The 24764-nt window shown below is 36.9% G+C and overlaps 2 protein-coding genes across 13 annotated transcripts; one reads left to right on the top strand and one right to left on the bottom strand.

Moving 5' to 3' along the window:
• Positions 1–2865: 2865 nt before the first annotated feature.
• Positions 2866–15075, bottom strand: LOC104608230 (3-deoxy-manno-octulosonate cytidylyltransferase, mitochondrial-like). 8 transcript variants are annotated; one of them, XM_088894324.1, is made up of 14 exons: positions 14705–15029; positions 11550–11595; positions 11357–11443; positions 11148–11272; positions 8991–9130; positions 8846–8897; positions 8599–8709; positions 5493–6957; positions 5147–5302; positions 4725–4841; positions 4554–4657; positions 4268–4464; positions 4070–4157; positions 2866–3213 (listed from the first exon to the last, which is right to left on the bottom strand). In XM_088894324.1, the coding sequence occupies exons 1-8, from the start codon at positions 14945–14947 to the stop codon at positions 6865–6867; spliced, it is 897 nt and encodes a 298-aa protein (XP_088750450.1). In that variant the 5' UTR covers positions 14948–15029; the 3' UTR covers positions 2866–3213; positions 4070–4157; positions 4268–4464; positions 4554–4657; positions 4725–4841; positions 5147–5302; positions 5493–6864. The 8 variants fall into 8 exon arrangements, with proteins under 8 accessions (XP_088750450.1, XP_088750449.1, XP_088750447.1 ...); XM_088894323.1 differs by having other exon boundaries at positions 4725–5302; XM_088894321.1 differs by lacking the exon at positions 2866–3213 and having other exon boundaries at positions 3611–4157.
• Positions 15076–15170: 95 nt separating this feature from the next.
• Positions 15171–24529, top strand: LOC104608229 (Pentatricopeptide repeat (PPR) superfamily protein). 5 transcript variants are annotated; one of them, XR_016080184.1, is made up of 4 exons: positions 15171–17065; positions 19246–19339; positions 20740–20911; positions 23807–24529. XR_016080184.1 is itself a non-coding variant. In XM_088894318.1 (2 exons), the coding sequence occupies exon 1, from the start codon at positions 15243–15245 to the stop codon at positions 17025–17027; it is 1785 nt and encodes a 594-aa protein (XP_088750444.1). In that variant the 5' UTR covers positions 15171–15242; the 3' UTR covers positions 17028–17065; positions 22824–23404. The 5 variants fall into 5 exon arrangements, 3 of the variants coding, with proteins under 3 accessions (XP_088750444.1, XP_010272459.1, XP_010272458.1); XR_737065.3 differs by lacking the exons at positions 19246–19339; positions 20740–20911 and adding an exon at positions 18565–18819; XM_088894318.1 differs by lacking the exons at positions 19246–19339; positions 20740–20911; positions 23807–24529 and adding an exon at positions 22824–23404.
• Positions 24530–24764: the final 235 nt, after the last annotated feature.

Genomic DNA, 24764 nt, shown 5'->3' with positions numbered 1-24764 from the left:
GAGAGATAATAGGAAAATACTTTTACTTCCAATTGATTTTAAATTTTACATTTCATTTCCATAATTAATAAAAACATTTCTTATTTATCATTAATGTTTTCAACTTGTTGTTGACTTGGCCGATTGAACCATTCGAATCGCTACTCGGCCTTGATTCTAGGTTTGGTTATGTTGAAACTCCCCCTTTTGGTTAAAAACCGTCTTACTTGGGTAGTTCAACCATTGACCAGTTCGACCCAATAACCAAGTTGTAGGTTGCACATTTAATTATATGCAAACTTTTGGAAGCCATAACTTTGCACTCCGATGTTCGATTGGAATTTTTTATATTTTTAAGTAACTTTTCAAGATCTACACGTCCCAAGGGCATTATATGCTTTGCCTTGCCATTTTCACAAAAAAAACCGTTTTTTGGCCTCAAATTGCAATTTTTAATATCTTTTATACATAAAAAATTTTATAGTGGAATTAAAAACATCACTAATGTAACATAATACATATATTATATGTAATATATGTAAAACATAACTATGATATATGTAAAACATAATTATACTATTTATTAATAAAATGTATTTTTACACACACACGCACGCACACACAGTGTTAACTGATAAGCCTATACTTGTAAATATTTTCATACCTCTAACTTTATGATTTTGGGTAATAATGTTTCTGGAATTAACATGATATTACACTAATTATGATGAAATTATCTTGCAAGATGATTTGGAGCTTAGTTGTGCAATTTTAAGGAAGAATTCGATTTAATTGATCAAGATAATCATAGAGGAAGTACCATGCAGCAATGATGCTCCAGGATGTAGCCATGAATGAGAGAATCCATTGAAATCGGATTTGATATGTATTTACAAAAATCGAGAAATTTCCTATTTTGATATAGTTCCCGTATTTTGGGCATAACTTTCTGCCTACAACTCAGATTGAGATGATTCAAACGGCTAATTGAAGATAAGAGATGGGGCTAAAACTCCTGTGTTTATCACTCAACCTAATTCCACTACCAACCAAGTGCAATTCGAGCTACAAGTTTCGGGTTTAGCAGTTGGCAGTGCAGAAGAGATGGAAATTCAATTGAGATAAAGACTAAGAGACCTAATTTGTGTTGAATTAGGAGTCTGCATTGAAAAGCAATTGAGGGGAGACTGTAATATAAAAAGGACCATAGACTCAAAACAAATGGGCACATCTTTAGAGAAAATTCAGTAGAGAAGAGAAGAGGAAACAGTTTCAACAAATCAGAAGAGAATATGAAACAATTTCAGCACACCAGAGAAGGAGAGGAAGAATCCGAATTCAAGAGGGGGGAAGGCTTAGTTGCTGCACTTGTCTTCGACCTCCAAAGGCTAAAATTTTCTTGTTATTCTATTCATTCTTTGATGTGTTCTTGCTATGTTTCCCCTTTAATTTTCTTGAGTATGTTAAATTTAATGATGCCTAACTAAATTCTCTTAGCCAGTGTTTAGATAGATTTTGATCTTAAGATTATATAGTTACTTGTTTAATTCAATTCTAGACCTTTATTATTTGCATGATGAATTTTTATTACTATGCTTAATGCTTTAAAAGAATTAGCCAATCTTTTAATGATTTGATGATTCATGCATGACTGACCAAATGATTGTTATGAATTAAATCCCTAGGCAATAAAAATCGCATGATAGACTATGATATCGAAAGATGATTAGCTCATGTGTGGTAATCAAGGAAGTTTAGTGAGTTAAATCCCCTTTTACGATTAGAAGTTTCCAAAGAAATTAATGCTTATTTTTCCTTTTGACAACCACTTAGAAATTTGATAGTAGAATTGGATTAATATGACTTGAGAAAGCTTATTAATTAATTTAGGAAAATCCACCATCACATGCAAATAACTTTAATATACCTTAGGGTAATTTCAGTTTTGAGTTGGATTAAATAGATAATTATGTAACCTTGATTCAATGAAATCTAAACCCTAGTTGCATTCATCTATCAATTCAGTTTTTATTAAGTTCTTGGATTTGCATTAATTCTTTTAGTTTTTATTTAATTGATTCACGAGTTCAACTTAAGTTAGTTTAAAATTGATTTGGTACTATGATCTAGTCTCTGTGGGATCGACATTTTTCTCATCATTATATGCACATTTGACTAAGGTACACTTGCCTGAATTAACTGTGCATAAATCACACAACATTAACGCAGAGAGGTTTGACTCTTTTAACCTTGATAGTCGAACTAGTGACCTGTGACCTGAAGGCAAAAACGAGTTAACCTCCAGGTCAGTTTTTAAAACATTATTTATTATACGTATTATTGTTTAATATTTCAAATATATGATGTTAAAAACGTTTTATTTTTTTAATTTCTATATTTTTGAATTTATTATTTAATTATGGCAACATGGATTGACCCATTTGACAGATTTAATTTCATACCACCACCTAAAAGCACTATTTTTTCTATGTAGATTTTAAAAGTATAAGTTTTTATGTTATTGAAATTATTAATTTATTATGTATGTACTTAATTATAGAATTTAATGATGAGAAGAAATGAAAAAGCCTTAAATATATAATTTAATGAAGATAAATGCAAATTAATACCATAAATATTAGATTTAATGAGAGATAATTGAATGCATTGAATATCTTAAAATTAACTATTTTCAACTCGTTTAATATCAATAACTAATTACCTTATTTGTCCTCATTTTTTTATCAATAAATTTAAATATAGAGGGTTAATTATGTCATCACAAAATTCCAAAAATATTTTTAAGACTATTTATACTTTTTAAAGTAGTATAGATAATATAATGCTTAAATCAATTGGTTGTAATTGGTCATCTATTCACAATGATTCTAATAGTGGTCTGGGTGCCTTGAATTCCAATTGCAACCCACTTATGATCCAATGCGATTCAAGTTGAAAAAAATTTGGAAACAAAATTTCATAGTGGTCTATGGTGGAAGTGGAAGTATGGACTTGGTGTGCATATGATTTGCGATGCACATATGAGAGTTTCGCATTATTCACCATATTTGTAGTTCACAATGCACATCTGAGGGCCTGTTTGGTTCATGATTGGAATGACCTATTTCGCTTGGTTGTTTGGTTCAGACCAGAATCAGAATCGGATTCTGATTTATGCTGTTTGGTTCATTAAGAGCCTCGAATCGGAATCAGCCATGATTTCCAATTTTGCCCCTAATAAAAAAAGCAGAAAATGTATCAAAATACCAAAAATGCAGAAATCGCAGAAATTTTGCAGGAAAATGGAGAAATTACAATAATTTTGTAGAAAATTCATAAAAATGCATGAAAATACTAGAAATTTTGTAGAAAAATCAGAAAATACAGAAAATTTGCAGGAAAATGTAGAAATTACAACAACTTCACAGAAAATTCAAAAAAATGCATGAAAATATCAGGAATTTTGCAGAAAATTATAGAAATTACAGAAAATTTGCAGGAAATTGCAGAAATTTCAGAAAAAATGTTTGTGGTTTTCAATTTTTACTTGAAAACGAGATGCTCATATTAGAAACTAGAGAAGCATTTCCAACATCTAATCAATAACCAAACAATTTACATTAATCAATAGCCACCAAACCATCATTTACTTAGAACCCATTATTTATGTAAAAAACAGTAATCTTCTGTCTCAACCATTTCATGCCATCAGAACTCTTATATACCCATAACACATAAAATAACATTGCAATTTTTTTTTAAAGAGGTAAAAAAATACACCCCCAAACATACACAAAAAGGAGTTGTGCCAACTGAACTCTTATATACCCATAACATATTATTTCTCTCTACCCCCACCCTTCTTTTTTTCTAGTTCTTTTGATGGTCTTTTCTTCTTCTTTCTAACATTAATATTTAGTACCACCAGAATGTTTACATCAGTTGATGTGAGAGATCAAACCATTCATGCACATACATGTTAAAGTTTTTCATGAGCTACTTGCATCCAATCATGTATCTTCGCATGGGCCTCATTAGTTGTGAAAGGAAGTTCATTAGTATTCCATCAGGTTAAGAGAAGAATTCATACATTTCTACTGGCATAGAGGCCAATGTGTGCAAGCTGGCAATCCATGCTCTCCACCAGAACTAGGTAACTGACAAGGTTGGGCGAGCAACTACAAAACCAATAAGCATATATCACTAATACATTAATATTAACCATCCTAGGCAGAGAATATACAACATAATAATGATGAAGGGGAATAAAAATCCCCGGAGAGACTACCTTGACAAATAAAAGCATCACTCATCAGTGCTTTAGTGCATAGTTGGTCATTTGGCCTCAATATGCCATGAATTTGAAGCTTCAATTTGCAAGCCACATGAACACTCCAAATATGATATTAAAGTTCACTCAATCCGTTGATATCATTGATACGAGGGTCGATGCTATACAAACAGCTACAGCCTTCATTACCATACCTGAAATTTTGAAACAACATATACAAATGCAAATACATTAGAACCTACTAATGGAAACCAAAAAAGGTCCATGGTAAAGAATTCAAGACCTCTCGCTCCTCCTCTTTGCCTCCTGATCGGTTAAAACCTCCCCAATGTATTCACACACAAATGTCACACATGAGATTGCTTCACCAGCTCTGACTGCCCAACCCTACAAATTACCAAGCAGTAAATAAATATAGACTTCATGACGACCATGAAAGAGTTGAAAACATTACCTTATTCTCTGTTTTAAAGACTTCTAGTTTGACTCACACCCCATTCTGCAAAGCCCTATTCCCGCAAGTTTTGTCACAGCTGCACATTGAATTGCACTCATAGACCAGATAGCCCTCCTACAAAGTATAGCAAGAAAAAATCCGAAGCTTAATGCACTGGCTTTACTATAAAATGAACTGAGTCCACTCAATATAGACAAGACTGTTGCAACAGAGCAGGACTTAAGAAATAGTGCACCCTGCTTGTGATCATGTCAAGCGTGCAGGGAAGCTAGAAGCCAATTTTTTATGATTCTTGACTGATTTTTTTATTGGTTGCATCTCAACTGAGATCTCATAGGCCAAAGTTGACCCACATGGATTACTGGCCAATCAAACTTTCTCTGTCAAAGGTTGTCAAAGGCTAGAAGTTAGGAGCTTGCCGGGCAGAGCAAAGGAGTTTCCAGATCAGGGTGATTATGATCATCTTATCAGATGAACTTTTTGACATAGAAGATCTCTAGTGTCAAAGCACCTTACTGACGCAACCATTCCTTCCACAAGTACAGAGGAGCAAAACTTGGATTTACTGATCGGATCTGCAAAAAATAAAACTCATATTGTAGTTGGTTAAAGAAAAAAGAAGGAAAAAGGAGAGGAAGAGAAAGCAGGGAAGAAAAAGAAGATCCTGCATCAGAGAAGATCCCAAGTCCCGGATCAAAGCATGTGTGGTTGATTTGGAAGGCGGCGGGGAAGAACCAAAGAAGAATGGGTTGGCGGCGATCTTACCTCGTCGAAGGGCGGTTCGACGATGACGACTATTCCCCGTCCCGGATCAAAGCATGTGTGGTTGATTTGGAAGGCGGCGGGGAAGAACCAAAGAAGAATGGGTTGGCGGCGATCTTACCTCGTCGAAGGGCGGTTCGACGATGACGACTATTCCCCCATACGGGGGAATCCCATTCCGCCTAGAATTCTGTTTAACCAAACATTGAGGATGGGAATGAATTCGATTCCAGACTTTTATTCCCTCAAACCAAACGGACCCTGAGATTTTCACACTATTCACTAGATCCGCAATGCACACCAGTTTCACACTGCACACTTTTTGCAGTCACTTATTTTGCAGTTGCTTAAGTGTTATTCAAAGATGGTGGTTCAGAATAGAGACTCGGTGGGTTTACAATTCGATGTCCGTGAGTTCATAACTGGCAATTAATATTCACTTGAACGTATGGCTTGACCAAAAAATATCATGTTTGATGAGCACAAGTTGGGCATTTCATCTGAGTTTACATGATTTTACCATCTCGACTTGGCTATAGGTATATTCTTTTTAACTTATTGGGTGGATTTAACTCCTTTCACAAATTAGTTCCTTTTACATCAAAGTACATGTCAATGACTTCCGCACAAATAATCAGGTGGTAAGCACTGAGCACATCTCCCCCAAAGACCCAGATTAAAACTCAGAGAAATGGCAATCAGTCCTTCAGTAGTGTCCCGTGTCTTTCCCTGTCCTCTGGCCCAGCCAATCCTGGACCTTAGCCTCATCCCCATATTACCCAGTGGAAGCCTATCAAAAAGAGTGTTGGGAGAGAAATCATTGGAAACATGTGACTGTAATGAAGCGTGGTCAATAGGGTGCACTCATATTGACTCTTTGAGCTAGAAAGCCGCATGAAATTCTGTTTCTTTTTTCTTTTCCATTCGTCGTCGTTTCCATTCTACATATTCAGACACCAAAATTTTAGTAAAAAAATTGCGCGAGTAATAACGTAACATGACAACAAAATTAATCCTTAGGCCCAAAAAATATATAAAAATTGAAAACTGTAAAGACAGTCTTATTTCAGATTGTGAGCTCCTTAATTAATAGTTTCATTGCTATACAGTAAGAGTCTAAGGCTCTAAGTGCCCATTTGGGAGGGCTTTCACATTGCAATGTAGGAAGTAGGCCCCATGCATGAAGCCATAAAGCTATGTTTGGTGAAAAACTCAGAAAGCCAAAAGACACTTACTTTGAGCTGGGAAATCGACTTTCCAAAGGCACTTACTTTGAGCTGAGAAATCGACTTTCCAGTGAAACTAGTTTTGATAGCTTCTCTGATGTGGCTTGGTCAACACAGCTCAATCAATGCTGAAGCCCTCCAAACAGGCCCTAAGACAAGTTCCTCTCACGCATCAGTGCTTCTATCTTCTCAACATCTTCTGGGGTGTCCACACCATGGGCATCATGGTCCACCTTGATAACCTGCAAGCACGGTGGTTTTTCAAAAACTTCTAGTAAATGGCCAGAAAATCATGCTATTAACACTTTTAATCATGATGGTGCAATGATGGTTCAATACACATGGCAATTGTACCGTCCTCCTTTGCAACCATGATAGCTAAGAAATAAAAATGATCTTATAAAGAACGTTCTTGGTTACCTTTTGAATGATATTGGTCTTCAATGACACTTCTTAGTAAAATAGTTTCAAAGAAAAAGGACAGCAGTAAATGCATGTGACCTATTACCAATTGCAGGATGCTAGCTTTTAAACTGTACTTTCCCTTTCACAAAATATTATATATATATATATATACTATGTAATTTTTTTTTCATAGCTGATCAATTTATTACTTGATGAATGAAAGAATAATAAGTGTATAAAAGCATGCCTAGCGCGGTAGCGCCCCCATAATGGGCTAGCACTGTCATCCATCCCTAGATTTTCACTTTTACTTCTAATAATTATAAACTTCCCTCTTGGCCGATCCATACCACATAACTCAGCTCCTCGGATGGTCTTTTCACTTTTTATTCATACCTGTATAACCATGGGCCTATACTGTTTTGCTAGAACCATCCCACTACTACTCTGGAATCTCCATCCACTGAGAGATTGCTATAATCTAAGGACTTCCCCAATCTCAGCCCTTACAACACAAGCATCAATTCTGTCCCAATGGAGTCTTCACATCCAATAGGGACAAAACACAGCTAATACACTACCATCCATATCTTAAACATACCACCAACGCCAAATGTCCCTGAATTTCCCAAACTATAACCATCAAGGTTTAAAGTGATAATTCATAGCTGGAAGGGACCAGGATCCAATTACAGTCACTCTTGCTAAAGATGAATATGCCACCACATTTTTCCAATTTCAAATGATATTATCAGTAGAAAAATGTTCAAACACTTCCAAAGGTCTTTACCCAATGAATTACCTTAATAGATTTGCTTTCTACTAATGCTTTTATTTTCCTGATTGTTGTCTTTAAAAACTCTGTTATTCTTTTCTTCCAATACATCGAAAATAAAGCTGCACTTGTATACTATCTAATGTAAAACATTCCCCTAGATTAGGAACATGAAAAACTGACTTATAATTGTGAATGACATGAAAAACCACTCAAAGACATTTGAAAACGGCCTTGAAAAGTGAAAACCATTTTTTCAGATGATGTGATGTACAACAGAAGGCAAAAGCCCTAAAAATTTCATCATGAAAGAAGTAAACCAATGACTTTCTTGGAGATAAAGCTATCAACCATTTAAGTATAAACCATATTCTTAATGAGATGTTTTGCCTTCCTAAAAGGGCTTCAATTACTTAAATAAAACCTTGGGCACTTCTTGAGACACTATACAGTCAATGATACCTTCATGGTCAAACCGTCAAAGTTATTATTGAGGCCTTCTATCTGACATTGCATATCAACATTAGATCAATACAACCGAGAGAAGCTGTTCTGGTTTTTAATGTGCAACATATTTAGGCACCTATGGAAGAAGGTACCCTAAAGCTAGTAATCATGATGAAGCATTTCAGTGTCAAATTAATTAAATACAAAATGTGAAAACAAAATCATCAATGGAGAATGCCTTAATATTTGATGATACCTTCATCTTATACCCATTCTCAAGGACTTTAAGCTGCTCTAAATCTTCTTCTAGTTGTAATGGCGTGGGTGGAAGCTCTGGATATATCCTTAAAAATTTAGAATCATAGCTCTGGTAGACAAAAGATAGGCAGCATTACCAGGTAAAAAGTTATCTACAGAATGATAATAATAACATACATAACTGAGCAAGAATATATATCCATAAAGGCAGGTTAAAGCAAAAAAGCATTGTGTTACTATGATACCTGAATACCAAGATGAAGTAAATATGGAAACATAGGATTGAATTTCCCAGACCTGTGAAATATTCAAGGACAGATAAATACAATAAATGATACTATGAAGGACACTTGAACCATTCAACTAAATGATAGTATGCTGTAGACTCACTTATTATAGGGGATCAATCCCCTTGAAAAGTATATTGCATAACCACGATTGTCCACCACACATTTTACCCGGTTTGGATCAGTCCCATCTTCAGGTTTTAATGATGTGACTGCAGTACTAAAGACCGCATCAGGGGCTCTCTGCAGAGTTCATTTAGATGATCCAGTCAATTCAAACTAAAATGAGACAAAAAAAAAAGTACCTTATGATCCCTTATGATCTAAAGATCACATGACTTTATACAAAAACAAAGATGGAGTTATTCACAGAGGGTTCAATGTGATGGAATAGTACTCACTTGTTGGATGGTTAGAGCATTCCATTTTTAATATGATTAACGATGGCGAGCCTTTTATATGTTGTACACCTACTTTTTTTTTTTTCTTTTGAAACATTTGCAGTAGTTTTGGTAGATGGAGACTTCACACCAAGAGGAAGTGCTATTAGACATCCCACCAAGGCAATGGAAGCATCTTGACCTCCAAATGACGAATCCCTCCAACAAAAAAAAAAAGAATTTTATCCTTTTGGCTGTAACAATTGATGAGTACACCATAAACCTATGAACTTCTTGGATTCTAATTTATAGGAAAAAGGAAGAATAAAACAACTCCTTATCACTAAACTTCTTATTTTCTTAACTACTATCAACTTGATATCCAACTAATACAAGCCCAAACTGAACTTTCTGAAAGAAAACAGTTTTCTCATATTTTTTAAACCCCAAACTTAACGCCTGGTGGAGGGGTGGCCACCATAAATTCTATTAATGATTAAAAGAAACACCTGGGGGGAGATGTAAAAATATTACCCCTCTAGAAAATCTATACAAAGGGTCATTGGATCATAAAAATACAATAAAAGGTCTGATGCTCCCCAAAAAACAAACAAAGATCATCTTACTCGCAGAAAAGAAATGCCAGTACCATTGTCTCTGATTAACTTTTGGACATGTGAAGGAAGATCTTCAAAGCAATTAGAGTTTTCTGGCTGCACTCACATCCTAATTTATAAAGAGCATCAGCGGCCCAATTTGCCTCCCTTAAAACATGAAATTTTCAATATCCAAAGAATCCATAATATCCAACGAAAGAGATTTTCAATACCATAACTTCCGAGGAAGATTTGATGAATCCTTAATGATATCATGTTTGGGAATCCATCTCCACCATTACTTTATCTAAATCCAATGCTTTAACCATTTGTAGTCCATCTAGTAATGCATGAGCACCATGAGATTTGTATCAATCCCATATAAATTATGGAAAACTCCAACAAGGAATTTCTTCCATCTCTAATGATTCCACCTCCACCAAAGTTCCCTCTAGGCATCCTGTCTACAATCAGCTTCACAAAACCTTGTCCAGTTGGGTTTGCATAAACCGCCTTAGTTTTAGTAGGTAAAATAGGAAGCCCAAGACTAGACAAAGATAAGTTTGTCCCATGTTTAGAGAAGCTGTGGACATAATGAAAAGTGCAAGTCTCATGAAACCATCTATTAATTAAAAGGATAACACTTTGAGAGAATCTAAACAAATTCTCCATTTTGTGTCTGTCCCTATCTTTCCGCAATTCCCAATTCCCAAGTAGTGAAACAAGCAACCATACCCACTACAATCGCCCATTGATTATGTGAATGCTTCGCTATATTAAACCACTTAAGAAGTAACTCCCGAATGGATTCATTTCCTCAAACAAGCAACCTTCTGGCCAGCAACCTTCTACAAACTAGTAAATCACATCTTCATTAGAAACTTTTTTCTCATTCGAATCCAAAACATACATAAAATAGAAAGTGAAACTCAAATAACCTATAAATAGGGAATCCATCATGAACTAGCTGGGTGTTTCTAAATTGGCGATAACTTGCTTGAGTCATGCTTTTATCATGAGATCTTAGGACTTGTGGACTAGTTAATAAGATAACCTCTTCAATGAAACCAAACTCAAGCAAAATAGATAAGTTTTTGAAACATCAGATTTAGGCCAAATTTATAGTTGGAAGATTTTAGATCATCTTTTTGTAAAGTTTTTTAAAGAGGTTAAAAAATGGAGAAAAGAAAGCCACATATTTTGTTACTGAGATGTTCAGCCACAACTCCTAAAGAAACCATTGCAACACCAATACCAGAAGGAGAAAAAAAAAAAAGAAACTACCTGTAGAGCTTTTACAACCCCATCTATTATTTCAGGTTCAATAAGAGGCTCATCCCCCTGAATATTGACAACAACATCATACTTCTTCTCAATCTTCTGTAGTGCTTCATTGCAACGTTCAGTGCCTGCAAATCAAACTAAAGTTATGAGATGTACATATCTCTCAGTAAATCTCAAAAGTTGCATAAAATGAACAGACAAAATCTTACCATTCCGGCAAGAAGTTGATGTCATTATTACATCAGCCCCAAATGCTTGACAGCATTCTGCAATCTTTTCATCATCCGTTGCCACAACTAGTGCCAAAGAAAAGGCTAGAAGTGGTAAGATAATGGAAGATGAGTCAAACACAAACATACAGACACAGGAGGGGAATGGTTGTTCCTTTTTGAGGAAATATACCTATGTGGTCCAATGTGGTAGCCAACTTGGCTCTCTCCCATGTTCTCTGTATCAAAGAACTTAAAATTGTTAGGTGAATGATTTAAGATGTGACAACTTTTGCGTGCATAAAACATAACACCATGACATGCTAAGCATATACAGGATTTCGAATTAAACTTTGTAGTCATGTAATCCAAATGCTAAGCTTAACTGAAAATCATGGTTAAGCATACTTTTTCATAATTAGTGGCACAAATCTTAAAATATTTTCTTTTATTATTGAAACACTTGGAAAGGAAGTCCAAAATTCGAATGATTTCTCTTTCTCCATACTCTTTGCAAAGCTCAAAAGCCTAATTCTTTTGATTTTCATTCACCAACAAGGAAACACAGCCACATTAACATCCAAATATACACCAGTCTAGCCAAAGACTCCTAGACATCCTACTTACTAAAACAGTTACAAGATCAACAATGTTGTATGGAGAAGAGTTTTAGACGGTCAAGTAACAAAAAAGGAGTATGGGAGAAATGCAAATGCTGAAATAGGTGAGTGAGACAACCAGAAAGGATAGGATCAGAAATCAACTTACTTGAAGGAACTTAGGTAGCTCCAATAGGTGATAAAAAGAGGGAAGTAGACAAAGATGGTTTGGTCATATGCAGAAGGGCTAAAGACAGAGCAAAAATGACATAGGCTGAAGTAGTGAGAAATGATTTAAGGGCCCATAATTTGACAATGGATATGAAATTAAACAGAATGAAATGGCGGAACAGGATTTGTGTAGCTTCCCCAGTCCCCACATAATTGAGACAAGGCTTATATGATGATATTGATCCTATTTATCAAATATTTGTTTTTCTAATATTTTAGGAAACACAGTAACTTATGATACAGTGCAGGGATGGAGAAAACAAAGACATTTCAATAATAGATCAATTTTCCACATATTTCATCCTCTTTTTCCTTATAATTAACCAGATCAAAGTGGACATCAATCAAATAGCCCACCTATCAAGAGCAGCACCAGAGTATATAGCCTCCCAATCAAGAGGCGAGACAAATTATATCAATTAAAATCAAGAGGATAAGCAACTAATTGGAAGTTATGCAACCCAAAAGAACCCACTCCTTCCTGCATCACCTCTGCCTAGGCTGCTAGGCTATATTCCCAGAGATATTGCAGACTTCCCGAATCCAAACCCTTTTAAATAAGGTGTGCAATCTAGAAACCAGAGCTCAGCCTCTCTAACATAATATCTGAAAACAGAAGGAACCTCCCCTTCATTTATGATGCATCCAACAAAAATCTATGAGTAACCTTCAACTTCCACATAGCAAACACTTTTGAGTGCCACAAAGCTGAGAACTTGAAGCAATGCTTTTCTTATATCAAATAAGCAAATGTAGCATTTCTGTTGGAACCGTATACATAGTAAAGAAATCTTGAGAGATAGCCCCCTGTACCACATCATCCAAAATTCTGATGATCTTCCCTTACCGATTTAAACTAGCCAAAGATTCACATAATGTGGTTCCACACCCCTAACCCATACAACGAAGCAGATCCATGTCCTTTTTCAAACGAATACCTTATTCATGAGTTGTAGGTAGTGAAAACAAGCCCTGAACACGCCTAGGTCTGTAACATAATCCCAAGCCATTAGTGAACTTGAACAAGCCATCCATTCCATTTCACAGTAAACCTGGCTGCAACTTCTCAACCTTCAAAGCAATTCTAGCCAGCACAAACACAGAGAAACATGAAATAGGTTTAGAGACTTGAAGGGGATATTCTAATAAAAGCAAGATTACTACCCATAGATAAACATTGCTTAAGGGGCATATGTTCTCTCAGTTCCTTCTACCACCAGCTCCACATATATGCCAATGACATTACCTCCCAAGAGTGCCAATGCGAGCACTGGATACTGGACTCCACACTAAACAGTCAACAATGATGCAAATGTACACCACTTCCACACCAAAGACATTATTTTCATTGAAATTAATATGAAGGCTGGATATGATTTTTAAACAACATACATCTCAGATACCACAGAAACAAATGGGAAGTTACATAAAAAACCAAGGTGTTTCTGACAAATTGATGGTGAACTATCAATGGAAGATACAATTCAACCTGAAAGCCCTTAAAATCCCAGCTTTGGCCCCATAAAGATTCTCTACTAAGCACCTTCTGTAAAAAAGGGCAGTTTTAGTGTCTCCTTATTTCAAACCCCTTCCAGTCTAACAAAGCACTGAGGCATGAAAGCAACATTTTAGAATGCTCCCTTGTGGAGACACAAGCATGTGAAGGAAGGACCTGAGTCCCTGACCCAGGTTTTAATTCTTAAGAAAACTCTAATGGACAGCCAATAATGAGAACAATAATCTAGCAACGTAGGCACCTAAATGCTGGCATCTGTACATTCCCTAGTACCTTTAACTACACTATTATGTAGTACGGACCTTGCAATTCACAGTTGTTAACCTTTCGTTTACTTTTTACATTTTTCGTTACTATCAGCCATCCTAATGTGCATGATATGCACCCCTTGAGATCTTTCTCTTTTCATTCCCATTGTTTTCTTCCTCGTAAAATATTGCTCAGTCGTAAAAGATAATATTCACGTTATTGTTTACACTTTACAAGTCGGAATTCCATGGATCCAATAAAACCATTATTATTCTTCCTATAATTTTCGTTTTGCCCGAACTTGAGAATGTAAGAAAACAGCGCACCATTCAAAGCTGAAGCTATTTAATGCACCATGTAAGTTTCACCCAAACTTACTAATGCTTGGTCAGAAAATCCAATAAATATAAGTGTGCAATCATATTCATTCATGAATTCATCCAGAGAGGCAGATATGTACAAAATCTGTAGTTGTTGGTAATAACCCAAATCCTTAGTTGCTGGTTTCAGATCCCAAACACGAGTTAAGAATAACAGACAGTATAATAAACTAATAACTCAATGGAACTAAAAAAGAGGAACGAAGACATTAAAATAACAAGAGGAAAAAATCGAAATCTGGACGTGGAGCAAAATAGACTTTAGGCTGTCGTCCGATTAAGAGCAAAACTGAGTAATACATTAATAGCATAAAAGAAGCAATAAACAGATCGAAGACAACGAACAACAGAATATCAAATTTGAGACGGGTACCTGGATCATAGGCTTCCCAAGGATTTGAACAAGGGGTTTGCCTTCGAATCTCGAGGAAGCATAGCGGGCGGGTATTATTCCAATAACCGTGCTTCGAAATTTGCCAAATCGACGACCAGAAAAAACGGCATGGGCTCCTATTGCCACTGCAATTGCAGCTCCGGCAACCAAGCTATGCACTATCCATGCTTTTCTGCTGCTTCCAGATTGACCAGAAGGAGTACATATCGGCAATGGTTTCATCCTCACTTTTCCCGATTTTCTTCCCTCTCTTGTTCTCCTCGGAGCTCGGAAGCAGGAAGGTGGAGTATTAAGGCCTAGGTGGAGGGAATTTCAAATATATACTCATATACACATGAGACACGTGTCATGAATGCCAAGTTCGTACATATACGTTTTACACGTGGCAGATGCTCATTTCATCTGCAACTTGACACCTCATAAGTTTGAACTTGCCACCCGGCAATATCGTTTCTGGCTCGTGTCTCTGTGTATAATATGTTTAAAATTCCCTCCATTGGTCTCATGGACCTTTAAAATGGAGTCGCAGCTGCAGCAGCAGCTTCAAGTTCAACAAGCAAAGCAACCTTCTCTTTCACACTCCCCGACCTACAAAGCTCTCTTACAAGCAGGCACTCGTCTCAGACCTCTCCAACAAGTCCATGCCCACATCATCGTCTCTGGTCTCCACCGGAGCCGAGCCCTTATCACAAAGCTCCTTACTTTGGCCTGCACGGCCGGTTCAATTGTTTACACTCGTCAACTCTTTTATTTTGTTTCGGAACCTGACTCTTTCCTCTTTAATGGCCTCATCAGAGCCTCCTCTAAGTCTGGCTTCCCTTTTGACGCTATCCTGTTCTATCAACGTATGCGCCTAGCCGGACTTGCCCCATCTAATTACACCTTCACTGCCGTTATCAAAGCGTGTGCAGATTTATCTGATTTGGGATTCGGTAGAATCATACACTCTCATCTTCTAGTTTCTGGGTTTGGTTCAGATTCATTCGTTCAGTCTGCTCTGGTGGCACTATATGCAAAAGCTGGTGATTTGGTTGTTGCACGGAAAGTATTCAACAAAATGCCTGCGAGAACTATCATTGCATGGAATTCAATGATTTCGGGTTATGAGCAAAATGGTTTTGCTAAGAAAGCGGTTGAATTGTTTAACGGAATGTGGGATTTGAGAGTGAAACCTGACTCAGCAACCTTGGTGAGCTTGTTGTCTGCTTGTTCTCAATTAGGAGATCTTAGTTTAGGCCAGTGGGTGCATAATTATATAATTGATAATGGCTTTGATGTTAGTGTAACTCTGGGTACTTCTTTGATCAACATGTATGCTAGATGTGGAAATGTAGCAAAAGCACGTGAAGTTTTTGATGGGATGTTTGAACGTAACGTAGTCGCTTGGACAGCTATGATTTCTGGATATGGTATGCATGGTTATGGTCATGAGGCCATTGATCTCTTTCATCAAATGAGATCCCATGGGCCACCACCAAACGATGTCACGTTTGTAGCAGTCTTATCTGCATGCGCCCACTCTGGGTTAGTAAACGAGGGGCGTGAGGTGTTTGCATGTATGAGACATGACTATGGGTTAATGCCAAGGATGGAGCATCATGTTTGCATGGTTGACATGCTTGGGCGTGCTGGATTTCTTGACGATGCAGTTAGGTATATTGAGGAAACAATACAAGGAGAACCGGCTCCTGCAGTGTGGACAGCAATGCTCGGGTCATGCAAGTTACACAAGAATTTCAGTCTTGGAGCACAAGTGGCTGATCGCCTCCTAGCATTAGAGCCTGAGAAATCGTCCCATTATGTTTTGCTTTCTAACATGTATGCTTTGGCAGGAAGGATGGATCAAGTGGAAATAGTAAGAAGCAGAATGATAGAGAAAGGCCTAAAGAAGCAAGTTGGCTATAGCTTGATAGAGGTCAATCAGGTGACCCACATGTTTTGTATGGGTGACAAGTCCCACCCACAGACAACTGAAATCTATAGGTATCTGGAGGAGCTGATGTCAAAGTCTAGGGAGGCAGGTTATATACCAGAATCCAATTCAGTGATGCACGAATTGGAAGAAGAGGAAAGGGAATTTGCGCTTAGATGCCACAGTGAGAAGCTTGCAATAGCATTTGGTATCATGAACACCAGCCATGGAACAACAATTAGGATTGTCAAGAATCTTCGAATGTGTGATGATTGTCATTCTGCAACTAAATTCATCTCAATTGTCACCAGCAGAAAGATTATTGTTCGAGATAAGCATCGATTCCATCATTTCAGAGATGGTACATGTTCTTGCCAGGATTACTGGTGACCCACTTCATTTGTCAGCCGAACTCAAGATGTTGACAGGTTTGATTGTACATCCTCATAATTTAGCTAATAGCCTAATGCTTCAGTGCATTTAGCTCTGTAGGGTGGTAATCTTGATGTTCATGTAATTAATATTCTTTAAGGTGTAAGGGGTCCTTTAGAAGACATGAAATGGAATCACTTTTCTTTTTGGTATTCCTTAGCATTTGAATGCAAGGGTTAAAGTCTAAAATGGATTTATCATCAGAATTTAACAAAGACTAGAATTGAGTGATTTCCTTAATATCCTACATGATCCCATTTCTTTTTCTGTTGACATTATTGACATGAATACATTTTAAATGATGAGCTTAAGCATTCAGATGCCATAAAAATGATACAATGATACAATTTTATTCCACATGATCTTCCAAATGCCCCAGAAAGGTGTCTGTATACTTTGTTATGTATACTTGTGAAAAGGTCTGGAACCAGACTTGCTGATTTCCCTGCTGATAAGGTCTGGAACTAGATTTTCCCTTCAAAGATTTTTTTTTTTTTGATAAATGATTTTCCCTTCAAAGATTAATGCATTGATCTGGGCTGTGGCGCTGGATAAGTGTCTTACCAAGAAAAATCTGGAGAGGAGAGGTGTGCAGCTTCGGGATTCTTTTTGTGTGTTCTGTAGTCAAGGGGAGGAGGACAGCAGCCATCTATTTCTGCATTGTCCTATCTCCAATAAAATCTGGAACCACTTTCTCTCCTCTCGGCACCTATCTCGGGTCATGCCTGCAACTGTTCTGGACCTGTTGTGGTGCTGGGACCAGAGAGGATTATCTAAGTTATGAAAATGTGTCTGGCTTTCAATTCCTGTGGCTGCAATTAGCACCATTTGGGCTGAAAGAAACAAAAAAAATTTCCAGGATAAACACAACACAGTGGATCAACTATTGTCCTGTACTGTTGGAAAGCTAATCTCCTGTCTGTTGCTTTAGGGGTCCAACCAAGGATATTGGGAGCCCAGCTGAACACTGGCAGTTTCTAATTGTATTGTTTTCTGGATTCTTGGTCCCCGGATTTCTGGTTTAGGGGCCTCTTGTATTCTGTAATCTGGCTCTATTCTAATAAAATTTAATTTACTTTCTTCAAAAAAAAAAGTTATGTATACTAGTGAAAATCTGTGACAACCAAATTCATATCTACAGTTGGTACTTAATACCATATAAGTTATAAGTCTTTTCATATTATTACTTGCATGTAATTTTCTTAAGCAATGTTCTGTTCAATGACATGGTGGCATTTCTTGTTAGACATGGAGACTCTCTGCATAGTTGGGATGTAGATAGGAAGCCTTGAAGGCAGGACCCAAAATCCAAACAAGATGAGAATGTCATTCACTAGGGAAAACTTATTGATGTGTGTATGCTTTGCAAGAAAGATGAGGAAAAACGGAGGCTATGTTGCTGTTTTTTGTTTCTTGATGCACTAGGTGTGGGATGGCAATTTTTTATTCAATGCACTTTGATCCACTGAAGCCTCCTTATTATTTGGACTGTCAGGTGTTTGACCACAGGTTGGGTGGGATCCAGTTGTAATTACCAATGGAATTTGGTTGGATTCACCGGATCTGTCAGACCTAGTGGAACAGATCTCTTAGTTTCTCTTTCTGGGTTATTGAAATTGATCAATTTCTCTCTGGCTTTCTCTGGTAACCTCCCCCAATTTCTCTCTTTCTGGCTGCTGGGTCAATCTATTAGCGTTGAATCCCAGCTAAAACAAATGGAGGATCTAATCTAGTTGTTTGAACTAGATTGGTAAGTTCTCTTTCTAATGCTACTTCATTAATATTTTATGTTTCAATTGATTTATGTTAAATAATATTTTTTATTTTTTATGTAAGAAATGTTTTCTTTTTCTTTTTTGGTAAATTATGATTTCTATAAATTCTGTTTTTTGGAGGTTGTAAATTTTTTTTTTGAATGTTATAATTGAAGTTATAAGTAATGATACTTGAAGTTATAAATGATCTCTGTCTCAGAGATGGTGAGATTTTCTGATGTTGTACTTTCATCATCAACTGGGGATTGGCTCTGAAATATTCTATTGTTGTTATAGAATAGGTTTTCTAAGTATCCAGTATGCAATTTTGTGTGTAGAAGGCAATTCAATGTAGGACTTTTTAGTGTGAACCTACCTATTGTATATCTCTATAATTAACATTGTTTAATGAAATTTGGAAGGTGCCAACCAGCTAGTTGGTAAGGTCTCTTGCCGGTCGTAGCGGAGACTTGGGATCGAATCCCGCCCGTACCTGGGTTGGGGGTGTTAGATAGTGTATGCCCTTATCTCCAATCAAATTGATGTACTTTTGACATTTATTGTAAATGAATAGTAGTGCATAATTGATTCATGTTATATATAGTGTGTTTCTATGTATACCCTTAAACTGGACACTTATGAGACTCGTGTTAGTTTAGAATCTTCACAGCCGTTGGATAGACCTGAGGAGGTTTATCTTGCTAAGGCTGACACTAATGTGCTGCCAAGTCGATTGGGGTGGCTTGTCTCAGTTGCCAATATGAGACCTGAAGCACATATAGTGTGAGTTTGATTGAAACTCTGAACCAGACCATTTTCTAGTTATGCCCTGGACCTTGGAGACAGATGGGCAAAACTGGAAAGTTACACCTAACCCCTAGACTCGATTATGGTACTGCACTAGGTGTTGGATTGGGTTGTCTTTGATATGTCAATCAGTGAGATCCTTAACGGGGGTCAAAACTGGGTATGTTGGGGTAGTCTGAGAATTCACCTGAGTGGGTGATCATAGTGATAGAATCAGCCCCTTTGTCGGACAAAGTGAATGATCGGGGATAACACTCTCTGATGGAAACCTAAACTGTCGGTAGTGGATTTCAAACGTGATTGAGGTTTGTTTTGTAAAATATATTTATATGTATATATATATATTATGTTTTATGAAAAAGGTTTACAAAGGTTTTAATTTCCGGGATCCATCCTGAGTAGAGAGTGCGACACTGTACCTTGCAGCCGAGGGAGAGGTCCTCTCTTGTCGGGCAGTGCTTGATCATTATGGGCTGAGAGGTTAAGTGTAAGACCATTTAGGGTTTATACCTGATGGGATAATCTCACTTTAAGTCCATAGTCCCTGGGCCTTCATAAGGTGGCTAGACCCAGGGACCATTTAGTGTAAATGTTGGGCCTGCTAAGAGCCCATACTGATGGACTCAAGGGTTCACTGTATTCAGCAGTGAATTCAGCCAGGCCTTGTAACAGAGGCTAGGCTGAACCCATATGGCTTTTGTGGAGATCAATGCTAGGGTCTCACGCCATACAAAGAGAGCCAAGTCAGCCAGCAAATTAAAAGGGAAGTGAGCCTGATAACTTAATGGGCCCAAAGTTCAATTCGAACTAGGTTAATTTGATTAATTAATTATGGGCGAATTTGAGTTTAGATCTGGATCCAGATCAACAGGAGGATAAGATAAGTCTTATCCACTTAAGAGTTCAGATCCAAATAAAGACTTGGATCAAAGAACCCTTTCCTAATAGGATTAGGAAGCTGATCCAGAGAGGTTATAAATAGAGGGTGGAATCCTTCTGTTAAACACTTGTTGAATCCAGTTCTTTCCTCTGTTCTTGCCGTCATACCCAGTTCGATCTCCAAAGTCTTGGACTGATCAAGAATTGTTCTTGATTCTGATTTTTGCTAGAAAAATCAGATCTGAAGTTGTGGTCACATCCCTTGCGTGATCCTTGCTGAAAGACCGCTTTGCTGATCCTACTTCATCCTAAGCTGTGTCGTCTTCAATGGAGGCAAGTTTTGGTGACATCTTTGGGCGTGAACACCTACGTTGGGAGCTATGTTTGTGGAATCCGTATCAGGTATATCCCTCCCTCCTTTTGGTTACAGATCTAGTCCGGTTTGTTTCAAGAACGAACCTTGAAAAATGCAGTTTTTCTAAATCAATGAATAGGATTCTCGGAAGGGAGAAAGAAAAATTTTAAAATTTTGCCCAGCCACCCCCCATGGTTTGGCCATCCATATGATGAATCTCCCTTCCCTTTCAAGGGGATGGGCAACCCTTCAGAAGATATCAAAAAAAACATTGTTTAATGGAATTTTTATTAGTAAGATTGTTTAAGGTGCCAACCAACTATTAGAGATTTCTTTTTTTTCTTTTAAGAAAGCTATTCGACACTAGAGATTGATGACATTTTTATTAGTGAGATTGGTAGCCTTTTTTCTTTTTCCCTTTTTCTTCCTGCACTGGGCCTTGATTTATTGTTTTCGTCTAAGGACTAAGATTTAGGGACTTCCATGCCCCCTTCCAATATACATGTTCTTAAGGGTTTAAGAAAGCACTTGGTTTTGTTGTTCAAATTCAATCATGGTATTCTCATTATGTTTCTCTATGATTGGTAAAAGGATTCTACTACAGAAAGATTTTAATAGTCTATCAGTGTTCATCACAGACTAGATTAGGATTTAGGAACTAATTATTAGGAAATCAATTGCTTCTTCTTTTTTTTATTTTGTGTTTTTGAGGCTTATACAGGTTTCTAATTATCCAGGCTTTATGAAAGGTGTAGTTAGACTGTCAATGAATCCTACTTAAATCAATCACACTATTATTTGTGTATCAATTCTCAACTTGCTTAAATAGTTATGAAAACAGCATATCAAGTCCTTGTACAGTTAACAATTTTTTTTATCAATAACCACAATTTCTTATTATTAATAAAGAACAATTTAGAAGAAGTATAGTGAGTATAGGTACAGAACAAGACAATGAGAGATAAAACCTCGTATCTCCCCCCTTGATACATTCTCCCTTACAACTGTGCCCAGAAAAAAGATTCTCTTCCCACCCCTTGTTTAGCTAAAGCATCAGTTACAGAGTTAGCACTCCGTTTAACCCAACTGTTATTTACTTCCATGTCTCTAGTTAGCCACCCAATTTTCTTCCTTTCATTGCTATGTATCCACATCTTCTTCTCCTCATTTTGTATCCAGTTGACCACCAGTTTTGAATTTCCCTCAATGATTAGTTTACCAAAGTTCATTGTCCTCGCCCTTTGTATGCTTTCCAACACTGCCATCACTTCTTCTCTAAGAGAATTGTCCTCCCCAGCCAGTCCGGATTGTAAAGCAATGATTTTACCCTCCTCATCTTTAAAGACATTCAATTCCTGATGCCCTGGGTTTCCCAAGCTGCTACCATCAAATTTAAGTTTGATGAACCCTCTTTCTGGTGGAGACCATTGATGATCGAAGACAATCTTGTTTGTAGAAGAACTCAACACTTCTTCTCCTAAGTATATCATTTGTTGATACACATGAGAAACCTACCAAGGATTTCAGCCAATGTACCACTTTAATCATTATTATCTCAACTAAACCATCCAAATTATAGTTGAATTCCTCTCCTCCCATATCGTCCAAATTATAGCAGTTATTATGCATCTCCACATGATTCTTCCCCTCCTTTTGGCCATGTGAAGGTAGTTGGATCAAACATGCTTTGTACATCCACCAGAGGATTCCACCTGAACCCAAACAAAGAGAGAGTTAACAATTGATAGCTCTTCTTTAGCATTATTGCAATTTTACAACCCAGGCTAGAGATTGTGGCTTGAACCATTGAATGACTACATTTTAATACCATCAAATACAGTTTGAAATGTCTTCTCCCACTAGTTCGCTCCACCCTTCACCATATATGAAAATATTCTTCCAACTATATGAATGTACCCATTCTAATGATTTGGCTTATTTGTATATTGCCTGCTTCAGCCCACAGAGACCTGCTATCACAATGTTGAAAGACATTCCACAAAACATCACAAGCTGTGGGACGCCCCTGTGCAGATCCAGCTGAAAAGAGGAAAACTGCATAGAATTCATTGGAAATTTGGGTATGGTTCGTAATAGATAATGGTGGATTATACCTAACAACACTGCTGATAGACTTGTTCAGCTTATCGGGGTCTGGATAATGGGGATTCTGGTAAATGCCCTACAAATCCAGAAATTACCTTAAGTCCTGGTGCATAAAGAGAAGAAATTGCAAAAAAATAATTATAAAAAGGTTCTCTTCTTCATCAGGAAGGTTATGCCCAGGAAATGCTTTAGTGACCAGGAGGGGTGCAACTCTGGCTTGCAACTCTTGAAGTGATTTGTCAAGATGATGCAGATCATGATACTATACTAACGCTACAGATTCGTCCAGGCAGCCCAGAGTTGCTTTGCATTTTCATTTTTATAAGTTCAGGGGTTCTATAATTTATTCTTATGTAAACAAGATTGAGATTGGCCTTTTTCAGATAGCAATTGCAGTTGTCTTGGTTAAGGGTGGAAATGGATCGAATTGAATCAGGCCATATCCAAATTTGATTCGATATCTGATGGATATTGAAAATAAATGTTTAAATTTGAATTCAATTAAATATTTGAATATTTGACTAATTAAGTATTTTAGGCAATTAATAAACATATAAAATAAATATTTTAGTTATATAAATATATGAATTACTTATATAATTTAAATATTATATATAAGTTATATAAAATGTTTAAATGTTTTATATTATATATAAAAATTAAATAATTGGTCAATTTTAGATAATTATTGAATCGAATCAGGTTATATTCGAATTTGACTGATTATAATATTTGAATTATCCAAATTTGCTTTGACTATTTCCAATTGGATTTTCAAATATCGTTAACACTCGTAATCTTGGTCGTCTATTTATGATCTATGTTTTACTTTTCAGGTCTTCTATTCATCCTTCCTCTACCTTGAGTTGAGTCCGCTCAGTCCAAGCTCCTTTAAAATGAAGGTGGAACCTCAAGCCTCCTTCAAGTTCAGAGGTGGTGTACTGGTGTTATAGGGATGAGGATTTTAAAGAAAACTAAATAGGTGACTAGTGATTTTCTTTGAAGCCTCAAATAAATAATTGGGGGACCATCTCCAAAAGAAAAGGAGAAATACTTGTTTCCTAGAATTGGTTATGGAGATTTCTTGAGAAACCTCCTGTGTCATTCCATCAGAAGAAAATATGGCATCACTGCAAATGGGTTAGAATGCAAGTTTGACAGTAGAATCACCCCTAATTTCCTTGAAAGTTAATTATCCTTTAGTTTGTTGATACAAGAATTAGATTGACAGGACCTGTAATGGGGACTCCTTTTTCCTTAAGATTCCCTAACCTTGATACATTTATCTTCACAATGTCGAGATCGGCTTCTATCAGGGCAAATCTGTGCCCACACCATTCAACAGCCTTTTGTAACCTTGCATTGGGAATATCTTCCCATGAAATAAAACACACAATTATGGAGATATTCTCAATGCAAATCATTAAAAGCTGTCCGAATGGGCTTTTCCCTAACTGAAGCCGAACTCCACAATGTCTGGCCAATTCTGGCAGAACATATGAAAGTGTTGATATCATCTCCTTAATATCCCAATATTCTTCAAACTGAACTATTGTCAACATCATATAAGCCTGTCTCAACTATATGGGTCAGCAACATGAATCATGTTTTGCCATTCTATTCTGTTTAGCACCATAGCCATCGTGTGTGAAAACCTACGTGATCAATTATAAGTAAATTCACCAGTGTTTTCTAGACATGGGATGTAGATTTACAGTCCAGATCTGCAACCCGCACCTAAATCTGCACATTGAGAAATCTTCTATACTTGTAGGTTGTCATTCATGGCCCGTC

Source organism: Nelumbo nucifera, chromosome 1 (assembly GCF_055504915.1).
Source record: "Nelumbo nucifera cultivar China Antique chromosome 1, China Antique-T2T, whole genome shotgun sequence".
NCBI lineage: Eukaryota > Viridiplantae > Streptophyta > Magnoliopsida > Proteales > Nelumbonaceae > Nelumbo > Nelumbo nucifera.
The sequence above is the reverse complement of the archived record's forward strand: the minus strand, read 5'-3'. Positions and strand labels throughout refer to the sequence as shown.

What these genes read in the sequence shown, in the direction of transcription:
- LOC104608229 (XM_010274156.3), top strand. Translation starts at nt 15,243, where the DNA reads ATGGAGTCGCAGCTGCAGCAGCAGCTTCAAGTTCAACAAGCAAAGCAA.
- LOC104608230 (XM_088894323.1), bottom strand. Translation starts at nt 14,947, where the DNA reads ATGAAACCATTGCCGATATGTACTCCTTCTGGTCAATCTGGAAGCAGC. An exon ending in ATCAACTTCTTGCCGGAATG is followed by an intron (nt 11,273 to 11,356) that starts GTAAGATTTTGT and finishes TTTGATTTGCAG; the next exon opens with GCACTGAACGTTGCAATGAA. An exon ending in GGGTTGTAAAAGCTCTACAG is followed by an intron (nt 9,131 to 11,147) that starts GTAGTTTCTTTT and finishes TGAACTCTGCAG; the next exon opens with AGAGCCCCTGATGCGGTCTT.